The sequence below is a fragment of the Malania oleifera genome, chromosome 4 (assembly GCF_029873635.1).
Source record: "Malania oleifera isolate guangnan ecotype guangnan chromosome 4, ASM2987363v1, whole genome shotgun sequence".
Lineage (NCBI taxonomy): Eukaryota > Viridiplantae > Streptophyta > Magnoliopsida > Santalales > Ximeniaceae > Malania > Malania oleifera.
In genome coordinates this window covers 25,455,879-25,469,882 of record NC_080420.1, presented here as the reverse complement: position 1 = coordinate 25,469,882, position 14,004 = coordinate 25,455,879, and the positions used below count along the sequence as shown (strand labels likewise).

Genomic DNA, 14,004 nt, shown 5'->3' with positions numbered 1-14,004 from the left:
ATGTTGTGTATGATGATATATTTGGCTTTTGGAGCTCCTTAATTGAAAATGAAAAGAATCGAGCAACCTATTCTAGAGAGCCAACTCATTTATCTCTGTCATTAACATTTCTCCCAAAATGGAAATTCCAAGAATGCCTATCTTCTTGCAGAAGAAGAATTAGGGGTATCCTGAAGATTAGAAATTTGAAAAAGATGAGGCAATGTAATAGACAAAGGCATTTCCCCCACCCAATGGTCTTACCAAAAGCGAATTCGCTCCCCATTTAGCGCTGAATATTGACTTTAGGAAGGAAATAATCATAAATCTGAGGCATAAACTTCCAAGGGCTTGAATAAGTAATATTAATTCCCACTTTAGCATCCTACCCATTTTGCAGTATTCCAAACTTACCGTGAATTACCTTATGCCTAAGAGAATTAGGTTCTAAAGTGCACCATAATCATTTCCCCACCAATGTTTTGGACACCAAATTACTAAGACCCAAGCCCCCTTCTAGGCCTACACATAGTCTCCCAACCTACAGGATGATGTCTACTACCCCTCCCCCACTCGATCATAAGAAACCCCTCATTAATTTCCGTGCCGATCTTAGAGGGATCCTAGAAAGAGAAAGATGATAGTGTAATACAAAGAGATGGAAGATAAACAAGTGCTGATGTGGGTAATATGATCCTCTAGAGTGAAGAATGCTCCTTTCCATCCTTCCAGTCTCTTAGCTACTCTCTCAAAAACAAGGTCCAAGAAAGAATTAGCATTGGGGGTTACCACCTAAGTGGACACCTAAAGACACAATAGCATGTCAAAATGGCACAACCCGCTAGCTCTAACAAAAGGGTCCACATTAATATCAAGACCCACCAGACCACTCTTATAGAAATTAATTTTTAGCTTGGATGCTTTCTCAAACACTTGTAAGGTAGTCAACAATTCTAGAGGCAGCCCTCAATATCTGTAGGAAGAGAATAGTATCATTTGTGAATTCAAGATGCGAAATGATGCAATCCTATAGACTTCCTTAATTCCCTCCACCAACCCTATACCTCTCCTACCAATCCTAGTTAAGAAGTCCACCACAATGGTAAAGAGAAAGGGAGAGAGAGAATCTCCTTGTCTTAGACCCCTAGATGCACGAATCCAAGACTTAGCCTCGCCGTTTACAAGCACAAAAGAGATCACAGAAGATAAAAACCCTCTATTCCTTTTCCTCCACCTTAGGCAAAACCTTTTTTAGCCATAACCTTGTCCATGAAACTCTAGTTCACCCAATCATTAGCTTTCTCGAAATCCAATTTCAACACAACAACCCTCTTATTTCTTTGAACAACATTGTCAACCACTTCAATAGCTATAAAGGCCACATCTAGGATTTGTCTATCACCCATAAGAGCACTGTGACTTACAAAGATTGTGTCCTCAAGAATAGTAGCTAATCTCTAAGATAACACCTAGCCAAGATCTTATAGACACTCGTTACCAAACCAAGTGGTCGAAAGTCGAAAGTCCTTGACCTTAACAGCACAATTGTTTTTGGCACCAAGGTAATAAAAGTAGAATTCATACTCCTCCTTACCATTCTATTGGCAAAGAATTCAAGAAAAAAATTGAGACTGTATCCTTTCAAAATATCCCAAGCATCCTGAAAGAAAATCATAGTAAAGCAAACTAGCCCAGGAGCCTTCTATCTATACCTCTTAGAAATTGAGCTTTTAATCTCCTCTTCCTCAAGAGGTGTTTCTACCCAAGCAACCTTTCTAGCTGATGTAGGACATCAATCAAACCCCTTAACCATAACTCTTCCCTCATCCTCATGAAAAAAGTTCCTAAAAGTTTTGTAATCAAACTCTCAATATGGTCAAGAACCTCAGCAATCTCTCTGCTATCATCCTCAAGTTCTTTAATAGGGTTCCTTATTTTTCGACCAGTTGCCATCCTATGAAAAAATCTAGAGTTACATTCCCCATTTTTAACTCAATTAATCTTAGATTTCTGTCTCCGACTTATCTCTTCTCTAAAAATAACTTGTTCAAAGTCATTGGACAACTAGACTTGTCTACTAGTATTGTCCTCAAAAAGAGGTCCCTTAGCCAACCTATCAATCACATCTAGTTCCTTAAGAATGCCTTTTTCTTCAGATCAAACATCACCAAAAGTGTCAAAATTCCAAACTTCTAATTTTTCTTTCATATGCTTCAATTTTTTCACAAAATAGAAACCTTCCTATCCTTTCACAGTGCACTCTCCCCACCAATTCCTAACCAAATTCCGAAAATCAGTTGAGTGAACCACATGTTTTCAAATTTAAAAGGAGTAAGACCCTATTTGATAGGATTAGGTTCAAGAGTCAAAGGACAATGATCAAAAACGACTCCCGGGAGTACGTCTTGAGTTAGGGTGGGAAAAGTATCTTCCCAATTTGTGGTAAATAGAAAACTATCAATCCTAGTTTTCACTAACCTAGTGCCATTTGCAAACCAAGTAAGTTGGGCACTCGAGAGTGGAATATCTCTTAGATCACTCTCCCTAATAAAAGTATCAAAACCATTCATGCTAGAGGTAATTCTAGAATCTCGCAATTTCTCATTAGTGGATCTAATGACATTAAAGTCACCGCCCAAACACCAATGGGGAAACACAAGCCATAAACTTCAGCTAATTCATCCCACAAATACTTCTCAACCGGGGGGGATATTCGTTCCATAAATGATGTAAACCACCATTGACCCTTCCCTTTGACATCCAAATAAATAGGCACGAAAAAGAAACTAGTAAGAAGTAAGAATATCTATTTTGATAGTGAACTTGGTATCCCAAATGATCACAACACCTGTCGAGTAAAATGATCACAACACCTGTTGAGTAACTAGTGGATGCTAACCAAACACAATTTTGAATCTAGAGTCCCAAATACTCCTAACAAGAATACCATCCACTGCCTCCAATTTGGGCTGTTGAGTTTGTGGCAACCTTAACAATGATATCCTAATATTCCAACTCAAGATCTTCATTCTACAACCTTACTATCCTCAATTCTTGTACCATTTCCCCCATCCATAGTTTCTTAGAGGCTAATTTTTGTAATTCTTTCTCCACCCTCTTTATTTCCCTTCATAGGTTATAGGGGAAGCAACAATCTAAACAGCCTAGCCTAAAGATTAACAATAAAGCACCCCAACCTGTTCAGAAGCTCTTGGGGTCCTGACTGCCTATCTCATCTTCAAGTGGATCAAGAGCTAAAGTCCCTCCTATAGGATCTAATTCTCTTTGTCAAGAAAGGTAATTCTTTTCAAGAAGGTCAACCACAGATGTAGATTAGATACCTTTGCCAGAACTAATTAACTTATTGCAAGTATTAGAAATAGAAAACGCAGATTTAGGATCAGTCACCGAATGCAGTAAAGACTGGCTATGAAAGGAAATCATCAGCCAAAGCTTCCTCGTCAAGAAGATTTCCTGAACCTATAGAGAAGCTTGAAAAAATCTTAGAAGATTGTCCAAAATGAGTAGACCTATTAAAAGTCTCTGCCACCTCCAGAGTTGCCTCTTGCTGTCCTGCTTCAAACTTTCAATTCAACTATCATCTAGATAGTTATTGAGATCCTTGGGAACTTTTGAGTTAGTCTTTCAGCTGAGAAGTGATAAGGCAAACATGCTAGTATATCCCCAATTTTGTTCCAAAAAGTAGATCATTATTTTGTTCATATGAATCTTCCAATTTAGTGCTATTTTTTCATGCTGAGGTAGAACAAAGCTTCTAACCATGTACTGAATCCAGCCTTTCTTGGTTGTTGCTGGTTCACTTACTCCTATTTCTCATTGTAGAGATATCCTCTCTTTTCCTTATGTTCATCTTTTCATTTGTGAAGTATTTGGCCAAATGTTCCTTAATTTGTTATGCGTAAGTTGCTTGACAATGTTTGTGACCTATTCAATGACCTTTTATCCTTCTCATTGCCTAGAGAAAGAACATCGATGGAAGGCTTAAGAAGGATGAATTATTTGCTTTAATGAAGGTGGTCGTAGTTCTAAACTACTACATTTTCATTCTCTTCTCCATGCCCTTTCTTTGGACCAATTATATGCTCAACTACGACATCCATTTCTTTTGGTGTTGCAACAAGTTTTAAATTTATTTATTGTCTAGGTTGCCAAGTCTGTCACTTAAGAAAGCACAATAGCTTTTTCATTCATCCTAGGATTGAGTCTCATAGCACATATTTGTTCTTTCTTGTTTCATCTGAGTATTTTGGTCATTAAGCATAATGAATATGTGTTATTGATATGATATTAAGGTTGAGTTAGTAAAGGTATTATGATCATTGTTATGTACTTGCCATATGTTATAAATATAGGGAGAGACATATCGTTGTAATTTAGTTTTCCAATTTACCCAATTCTTCAACATGGTATTAAAGAAAGGTCATCTGGGGCTGGCTATTGACATATATATATGTATTTTTTTTCAATTCAGGGAAAACGCAACCCTCAAGGAGCAGATCCACCAGTTGACAATGTTAAAAATTCTCAGTTTCTTGTTCTAATTTCAGAGAATTTCATGGAGGCACGTGCTGCTTTGAGTCGGTCTGGAATTACAAGTTTACCTTCAAATCAGAGTCCCGTAAAACTGGATATGGCGTCTGCTCCTCCAGTTTCTGCACCACCTCCAAATTCAATTCCATCAGGTTGGTTGTGCATTGGACCAATCAAGCCAAATCTGTCAAAATTCCCTTTTCCTTCAAAGAGATTGGGTTCCACCTTCATTGCCAAGAGTGGATATCTAATTTTTGTTTTTAATATTCTTTTTCTTTTTTCTTTTCTGCTATTTTTAAAAAATAATATAAAATAAAAATTAAAAAGACCACATTACTTAATTCCTTGGCTTTCAAGATTGGTTTTTCTTGGGCTGTTATTCTCATTAAAAGAGATGAGATAGTGATGCAATTTTGTAACCTTTATTTAATTTTATACTTATATCAAGTGGTGTTATTTGTGGGTGCTAGGGGTAATTTTTGTAATTTTAAATTTTGGGAGTTCATTTTGGTCAACTCAGCTTTGGGAGTCTTTTGTAATATTCAGGGGGTATTTTTGTGATGGATTTTTTTTTGGTGTTGGGCTTTTGAAGATATGTGGATTTCGGAGGGGGTTATGTTCAAAATGGAAGTTGGCTTTTCTTGGTAGCCTTGGATGGATTTTTTTGGAAGCCTTGAGGCTGGTATAAATTGGAGCCTTTAGCTACTTTTCCAGGAGGATTTTTGGCATTTGCCTTTGAGAAGATTTCCCTCCAGAGAGGGTTTGAAGATTTGGAGGCTTGGGTTTTGAGGATTCGATCCTACAATCCCTACCAGCCCCCTCCATTGCTGCTAAAAGCGTGAGAGGCTAGCAGAAAGCCAGTGTTATGATTCTGAAACAGTGCTAACATAGGTACTAATCTAAGGATTTGATTTCTTGTTGTGCCTGAAAATTCTCCTAAAAATTGCCCTATTTTTTGGTTGTGCCTAGAAACAGGAATGACCTCTTTATTATCACTCCCTCTTTATTATTTTGAGGATTCAGTAGGTATTTGAATCAAGAAAAGTTGCTAAAACACTATTTTGAAATCTCAGCTTTTATTTGCTAATTTTTCTATACTCTACACTTATGTGCGTCAATTGGTATCAAAGCCTAGAACCTTACCCTAGAGGATAACAAGCTTTGTGAGGAGGGGTGAGTTTGCCCATGGCTTTGCCCCATAGGCTCCAATGAGGGATGAGGGATATGTCCCACATTGGTCGGGAAGTGTATGGGGAAGGGCGTCTTATGTGGGTTGGGTCTTTTTACCAACTATGATGCGTTTTAAAGTCGCAAGGGGTAAACACTCCCCGAAGCGGACAATATTGTGCTGGCGGGACCTATTTGCATCAAATTGTGCGATCTTTTGGGTTCATTGCCATAGGAGGTGGAAGAGGAAATAGGGACTGTAGAGGTAGATACATGACTGTTGAGATGTTTGGAGAGCTGCAGAAACAAGTTAGACAACTTACTCAGCTTGTTAAACGAGCTACGCGTAATAAAGGGCGTCAAAATGAAGGCGATAATGAATATGATTTTGATAGAGGAACAAGAAATGAAATCATTGAGTAATCTGAGGTTGATATTGAAACTCCAGTGATGATAGGAGTTCTGAAACTGAAAGGCCTGGATGGCAAAATGAAAGGCCTCCAAAATGGGAAGATCGCATTGTATGTGCTTTACAAAATTCCAAATAGTATGGTGTACAAGTATATATTTTAGAATTTGATGGCGATATTGAAGCCAAAGAATTCCTAGATTGGGTTGATAGGATTGGGAGCTATTTTGAGTGGAAAGATGTGCTAGAAGAGAGGAAAGTGAAGCTTGCAGGAGCAAAGCTTAGGGGACCTGCTTCTATTTGGTGGAAACATTATCAAAATGATTGTGAGGAAACAGGGAAAATCAAAATATGGAACAAGATGAAAGAGAAGCCGAAGGCTCTATTCCTTCCTGGGGATTATGAGCAAACCTTGTACCAAAGGGTTCAAAACTTGAGGTAGCATGAGAAGTCAGCTAAGAGTATAACCAAGAGTTTCGTAAGCATCCAATGAGGTGCAGTGTTGCTTGAAACAGATGGTCAAAGGATTAGTCACTATTTGAATGGTCTCAAAATGACCATACAAGACCAAGTAACCTTGCAGTGGCCTTTTAAGGTGAGTGATGCCTGTCAGCTTGCATGAAAAATTCACTATTTGCTTGCAACATGCTTAAGAAGCCTAGGACAGATCACAGCAGTGGTGCATCAACTAGTAAAATGGGTAGCAGCACTAGAGTTAGTCAGCCAGCAGCCCCTATATGTGCTAACCTACCAATCAACAACAATAGTGGGAAAGTAGCCCCAAGCAAGCTGGGGCAAAACAGCAGTGAAATTCTACAGGTGCTTTGAGCTTTGGGCACAAGTACAATGACTGTCCAAAGAGTGCTGAGGGCAGGGTTATTTTTTCTGAGGAATAAGAGGCTGATTGTGAAGAGAATTTTGCAATTCTCGAGGACCAAGAGCAGCAACTAGAAACTGAAAAGGATGTAGCGGAAGAAGCGATTGAAGGTAATGTCCTTGGCGAGGTTTTAGTATTTTGAATCTATACAGCTGGTGGAATGCTTTGCAAATTGATAATCGATAGTGGGAGCAGTGAGAATCTAGTTTTTCAAGAGATGCTAGACAAGTTGGGATTGAAAACTGAAGGACGTCCACAGCCATACTGGGTTTTTTGGTTCAATGAAGGTATTGAGGTAATTGCCTCTTCAAGATGCATCGTTAATTTCTCAATCAGTTCCTTTAATCTGTTCATTGTGATGTGGCTCCCATGGATGGATGTCTTCTTCTTGGGCGACCTTGGCAATATGATAGAGGCATAATCCCTTATGGTATCAAAATTACTTATTCATTTTTTGTGAAGGTGAAAAAAAAAAAAGAAAAAAAAAGAAGCTTGTGCTGAAGCTGATGAAGGATGGTGATGTTACGAGGCGAGAAAATGGATGTTCACTTGCTCTTTTAAATAAAGGATTTTGCTGAAGAATGTAAGGAAAGTGTGCTGTTTTATGTCCTTTGTCAAAAGGAAGGGAAGCTGCAATTGGAGTTCCCAAATGATGTCAAAGAAATTTTTAAATCAGTTAAATAATGTGATGCTGGATGAGTTACCTGACAGGCTTCCTCTCATGAGGGACACCAAATTGATCTTTTACCAAGTGCTACATTACATATGTCCTCTATCAAATGAGCCCAAACTTCTTAGAGAAGGGATTTATTCAAGAAAGCCTAATTCCTTGTGCCATATCTGCTTTACTCACTCCTAAGAAGGATGGAGCTCGGAGAATGTGTGCGGACAGCATGGCTATCTACAAAATCACTATTAAATACAGGTGTCTTATTCCAAGATTGGATGATATGCTTGTCATGCTAGCTGGGTCTCAGATTTATTCCAAGATTGACTTGAGGAGTAGTTATTGCCAAATCAGAATCAGGCTTGGAGATGAGTGGAAAACAGCCTTAAGACCAAGGAAGGGTTCAATGAGTAGCTGGTCATGCCCTTCAGGTTGTCTAATGCACCTAGTACCTTCATGAGTTTTATGAAGCAGGTGCTAAGAACTTTCATTTGGAAGTTTATTGTTGTTTATTTTGATGATATTTTGGTGTATAGCATGGACAAGCAAAGTCATTAATCATTTGAGGGCTATCCTATGTTCTTGAGGCGAAATCAGCTTTTTCTTAATATAAAGGAGTGCAGATTCATGGTGGACATTGACTCATTCTAAATTGTGCTTCCAAGTGTAGAAGTGTCAAGTTGTATCAAGGATAAGTCCAGGATCGTATTCCATAGGGACCACTGATTATCATAGTATTTGTAAAAGTTTAGTGAAAACCTGTTGATGTAAAATGCTATGTGAAACTCTTTTTGGACTTTTATGTTTATGAGAACAGTAAACAAAATGGGAAGTACTTGAGAAAATGCTAAATTTAGATTGAACTCTTACCAAGATTTCAAAAATATAAATCCAATAACGCAGCCAAAACAAAAAAGATTCGCTAAAACAATTTATCAAACACTTGGGTTGTGGGTTCAACGTACTTTTGCTTCCACTATTTACTAATTTCTTCGTCTTTACTCCTCTTCTTGTTAATCCAATCAAGGCATTAATAAGATGAAATTTTCAAACCAAAGCTCGAGTAAATTTGCCACATTCAAACGGAACAAAATAAATACTCTCACTAAGCATGAACCGAAATTCATGTAAAAGTTAATTGATGGAAATCTTAGATTAAATCAAGGTTTTGTTGTGCCTAACGTCAACAACAAAACAAGAAATAAGAGCAAGCGATTTATCAATGAATCCTTCAATTTTCGGTTTAAGCCAAGTAAAAGTTTAACAATAACATCGGAGGAAAACTAATAAATCATGGAAAGCAACTGACATTGAACCGCAACCCAAGTTGTAGAACTTCGCCACTCATGTTTGCAATCCAAAATTTCCGGATCAAATTAATTCCACAATAACTCATTGCAACAATAAAATAAAAGACAAACTAAATTTAATAAAGCTCCAACAAATATTAAAATAACTCAAAGAGAGAGAGAGAGAAAGAAGAAGAGAGCAAAAATGAAAACAAATTAAACACACCAATAAAAAAACTCAACATGAACTCTAAATAAAAGTGCTCAATGTAAAAATCAATACAAACTTTCAAACTAAATGCTAAAATATGTAATGACAAGGCAGTAAATGACAATAAATAATTAATTAACAAAAGACTAAAAAGAGATAGAGAGGAAGAGAGAGAGAAAGAGAGAGAGAGAGATCGAGAGAGATGGCCGTGAGGATTCACAGAGCAGCAAGCTGCAGTTTTTCCTCTGGTGCGGCGCTCTTCCCTAGGCAAGGCGACCCCCAAAAACCTACTAAAAGCTTACCAAATGATAAACCCTAGCCTTGCATGTTTACTTTAATGCCCTCACCTTTTCCAATTTGCAATTCAACTGTCCATTTCCAGCGTCCAATTTCTTGCAATAAATGCCCTACGACTTGGCGTGTTGTCTGCATGGGCTTCAAAGCCCACTCACATGGTCACGTCAAAACAGCCAGCCCAGCTTCTTTCTCCAATTCTCATGCACGCCCAACTCACAAATTCTTTCAGCTTTTGTATTAAGACCTAGCATGGCATGGCCCATGCATGCTTTTGTCCTCTCACGGCCTCTTCATGCATGAAATCACCCCACGGTTCCCAGGCCATCACGCTCGTTCTCTCTTCAAGCTTGATACGACCCATATAAATCCATGCAAGGCTTCATAATATATGGCCTGCTTTTTCATGCATGGCTCGGCTCCTTCACACGCACATGGCTCATGTACATGGCCTCTCTTTGTGTGAATGGCTCGGCTTTAATTTCAAAAAATTATCCTGCAGTAATAAAACACGAATATCCGTAACTTTACGGCAAAAATTGGATAATTATCTTAAATGAGCTCAATGCTGAAATACTAAACATAACTTGACATTTAACTAAAATTATAATCTTTAATGCATGATTTTAAACGCCTAATTATGCAACTTTGATGCGTAATCACACCCCTCAACTATCGTTTTGCTAGTTTCTAGAAAATAACGTGAATGCATTCAAACCAAGGGAGTAGCAACTAAAATTCCAATACTGATGAAAATCACAGGCCATGAAATATGCTTAATGAGTTTAGGAGCACAGGAAACAGATTAATCCAAGTTACGTATCAACTGAGAGACTTATACACCATTAGTAAACCAACCAAGGTATTGGAAAGTAGCAAAGCTCACGTGTCATGAGAATAAGGCTGGAATTCCATGATTGACTACCAATAGATATGAATGGTTTCAATCACAACAATTAGTCTGAGACAACCGCGCGGTCTAATTCAAAACCATTGTATTGGCGGCTTTCACATTATTACACTTTAAATGACACCCACTTTTTTGTTTAGTTAGGACCTCAGTAGCAGGTAGCCATTTCCAATGCATGAATGTACAATTGTGGCTTTCACGTTACTACACTTTAAAAGGCACCCACTTTTTTTGTTTAGTTAGGACCCCGATAATAGGTAGCCCTTTCCAATACGCAATTGTTTCCCTCTTTTTGATTTTTTTTTCTTTTCTTTTTTTATTTTTGCAATTGATCCCTGACTTGTTTCTTATTTTCATTTGCTTCAAGTTTTTTCTTTTTCTTTCTTTTTCTCCTTTTTTTTTTTTCCTAAACCATTAGGATATGATTCATTAGAGTCCCAAACAACTGAAGTATACATCAACCAAAAATGAACTAAGGTAGTTTTTCTAAGTCTTCTGACCTGTGTAGTGTGTGTAGCAAGACTTTCAACATCCTTCCCTTGGTTGAAACTAAGTGAAATGGATAAAATTCTCTTTTGATTTAAACTCTGATTGCACTACATCCTACATGTTCCATATCCTCAAAAAAGGGAAAATTTTTTTGGCATGTAACGTTTACAAATAAGGAATTTAGCATGCTGTGAGCTCAATAATAGTACATTCCCAAGGTAGACAAACATATGTTTAAAGCATGCAAACAGCAAAGTAAATTCTCTTCCACCCCCCAACTAGAATGTAGCATTGCCCTCAATGATGCAGGAGAAATGAAAGAATTTCCCCAAAGAGAGCAGGTAAAAGTAAAGCAACACAACTATAAGATGAACAAAGAAGTAAAAGAAAAATTACAAGAAAGAGGAAAAATAAGTACCTGAACAGCTTTGAAAAGAGTGCAATCCAAGGAAGTAAAATAAAAAAAATAACAACAGAAGAACAAAAGAAAACAATGAGAGAATAAAAAAGTACCTGGGTAAAGAAGTAAAGGAAAAAAAAAATAAAAATAAAAGAAAATGTACCTACAAACAAAATAAAACAAAATAATGCAAAATGAAATAAAGAGAAGTAAAACATCACGGTATGTTTGGAGGCTCGGGAGGAATTTCATCCAATGGTTGCTGGTTTATGGCTATAAGTGGCCAGTCTCCAAATTTGAGTCCCCACAACGAGTTTGTTTTGTTACTTGCAACAGGATTTTCTGAATTAGCATTAGATGAATCAATATTCTCCAAGGTTTCAGATAAACCATGCTCCAATTGACTGTCTTGTTTTAACAAGAAAGTGTCTTTATCCAGTATGGCTTCCAAAAAGTTCATTTCTTGAAGTTCTTCCAGATTTTGGGGTTGCCTGCAAGTGTTAAACACATTTAGGTCTAATGTCATATTCCCAAAACTCAACTTTAAAACACCACTCCTACAATTAATTATGGCATTAGAAGTTGCTAAGAATGGTCTTCTCAAAATCACAGGTGGTGAAGAATTTGCGTGGGATGACACTTTTATATCCAACACCACAAAATCCAGAAGGTAATAAAATTTATTTACTTGAACCAAGACGTCCTCAACAATACCCTTAGGAAGTTTTATAGATCTATCAGCAAGTTGCAAAGTGATTGAAGTGGCTTTTAATTCCCCTAGACCCAGTTGTTCATACATACTATAAGGTAGCAAATTGAGCCCTACACCTAAGTCTAGTAAGGCCTGCCCAGTCTTAGAATTTCTAATGACACATGAAATAGTAGGTGACCCAAGATCCCTGTACTTTGGTGGTGTGTGATTTTGAATAATAGCACTAACTTGCTCATTGAGGAAAACCTTTTTCTGTACATTTAGTTTGCGTTTCACAGTGCATAAATCCTTTAGAAACTTAGCATAAGCAGGAATTTGTTTTATAGTATCAAGAAGTGGAATGTTAATCTTAACTTGCTTAAAAATTTCTAGGATTTAGCATGCTATTTTTCCTTGTGCAAAGAAAGCAAACACTGTGGAAACGGTGCAGGTATGGGACATGCATCATTATTTGAATTTAAAGTGCTTGACTCACCACTATCTAGAGGAGGGTTAGCCTTTTTACTTGAACTTCCTGCATTGTGGGCAGGGTCACCCAAAGCCTTACCATTCCTCAAAGTTGTAATAGTTTTGACTGATTTCACATTGCCCCCTTCACCAGTATTATGAGATGATTGACTTTGCCCTTGTGGATTGGGTTGGGTTTGAGCTGGGAATTTTTCCTTCTCTTGGTTACTTGAGTAGTGGTTATTCTAGTGAGGGTTCCTTTGATGTCATTGATGGCCTGGGAGTTTTGGTTGTCGATCGTGTTCTGACTCTGCATAAATTATTGCAAGCTAATAGTTAGCTGTTCTATGGGGTCATCCATTCCCCTTTGCATTGGAAGAGGCTGATTTGCAAAATGAGAGGCTCCTGAACTTTGGCTAGCTGTTGCATAAGGAGCATATTGACTTTGTCCCTGTGTAGATGGCCCCACTTGGTCATTTTTCGAGCTAAAATTTGGATGACTTCTCTAGCCTGCATTGTAAGTATTAGAATAAGGTCCAGAATAATTCTTAGAAACCATATGCACTGGGTTAGATTGATCAAGCAAAACCTCCTTAAACGTAGGAATTGTTGGGCCTGCATTAGTCACATGCTCTGGGTCCTCACATATGTTGCATTGTTCAGAAGATGATGGTAATACAAACATTTCATTTACTTTCATAAGCTCAATGGAATCTCACCTTTTAGAAATCAATGCCAACCTAGAATTAAAATCATCAACTTCTTTTCGTTGATATTTACCACCCTCACTAACACATTTTTGCTTTTCAGATCTATCATACACATTAGAGACATCCTAGATTGGGCGTTTTCAACCAAATAATCAAAATATTCAAAAGCTTCCTCGGGCCCTTTGTTGAAAAATTACCATTGCGCATGGTTTCTACAAATTGCCTCATTTTTGGTTGCAGACCCTCATAGAAAAAAAAACTAATGATCCTCCAATTCTCATATTCATGGTGTGGACATGTATTTAAAAGGTCTTTGAAACGTTCCCAACGATGATAAAATGTTTTCACATCTTTTTGGAAAAAATTCATAATTTGTCTACTCAAGGCATTGGTTCTCTGCACGAGAAAAAATTTCTTTAAAAACTAGGTTTGCATTTCTTGCCAAGTCCCAATGGATCTTGGTCTTGAGGAATTCAACCATGTCTTAGCCTTGTCTTTTAATGAAAATGGAAACAGTTTTAATCTTATGACCTCTTCAGTGCATGTTCTATCCATGAATGTAGAACACACTTCTTTAAACTCTTTGATATGCAAATAGGGGTTTTCAGATTCAATGCCATGAAAATGAGGTAGCAATGGAATTATCCTGGGTTTAAAATTAAAAGCATTCGCATTCAAAGGTAGAATAATGTAAGACGGGGTGCTGGTCCTAACAGGTTGCAAGTATTCTCTGAGAGTCCTGTTAGTGTTCTCCCTATCATGATGTTCATTTTCAGCCATGATGCTATGAGTGTCAGATGTTGATTCCAGTGAATCAAGTGGAACAGGTGCACTTGATGATGAGATTGATGAGTCTGTCCTAACTAGTCTAAATGTGTTATTTCTAGCCCAA

The 14,004-nt window shown here is 37.6% G+C and overlaps 1 protein-coding gene across 3 annotated transcripts in view; it reads left to right on the top strand.

Annotated features, from left to right (window-relative positions):
- Positions 1 to 14,004, top strand: part of LOC131153586 (mediator of RNA polymerase II transcription subunit 25) — a 109,527-nt gene that overhangs the window by 49,760 nt on the left and 45,763 nt on the right. For 2 of the 3 annotated variants that reach the window (XM_058105998.1, XM_058105997.1), the window contains exon 7: positions 4,472 to 4,682. The exons of the other annotated variant lie outside the window; for it this stretch is intronic. In XM_058105998.1, the coding sequence (XP_057961981.1) occupies positions 4,472 to 4,682 (211 nt within the window). The remainder of the gene's footprint in view (positions 1 to 4,471; positions 4,683 to 14,004) is intronic. 3 annotated transcript variants of the gene reach the window in all.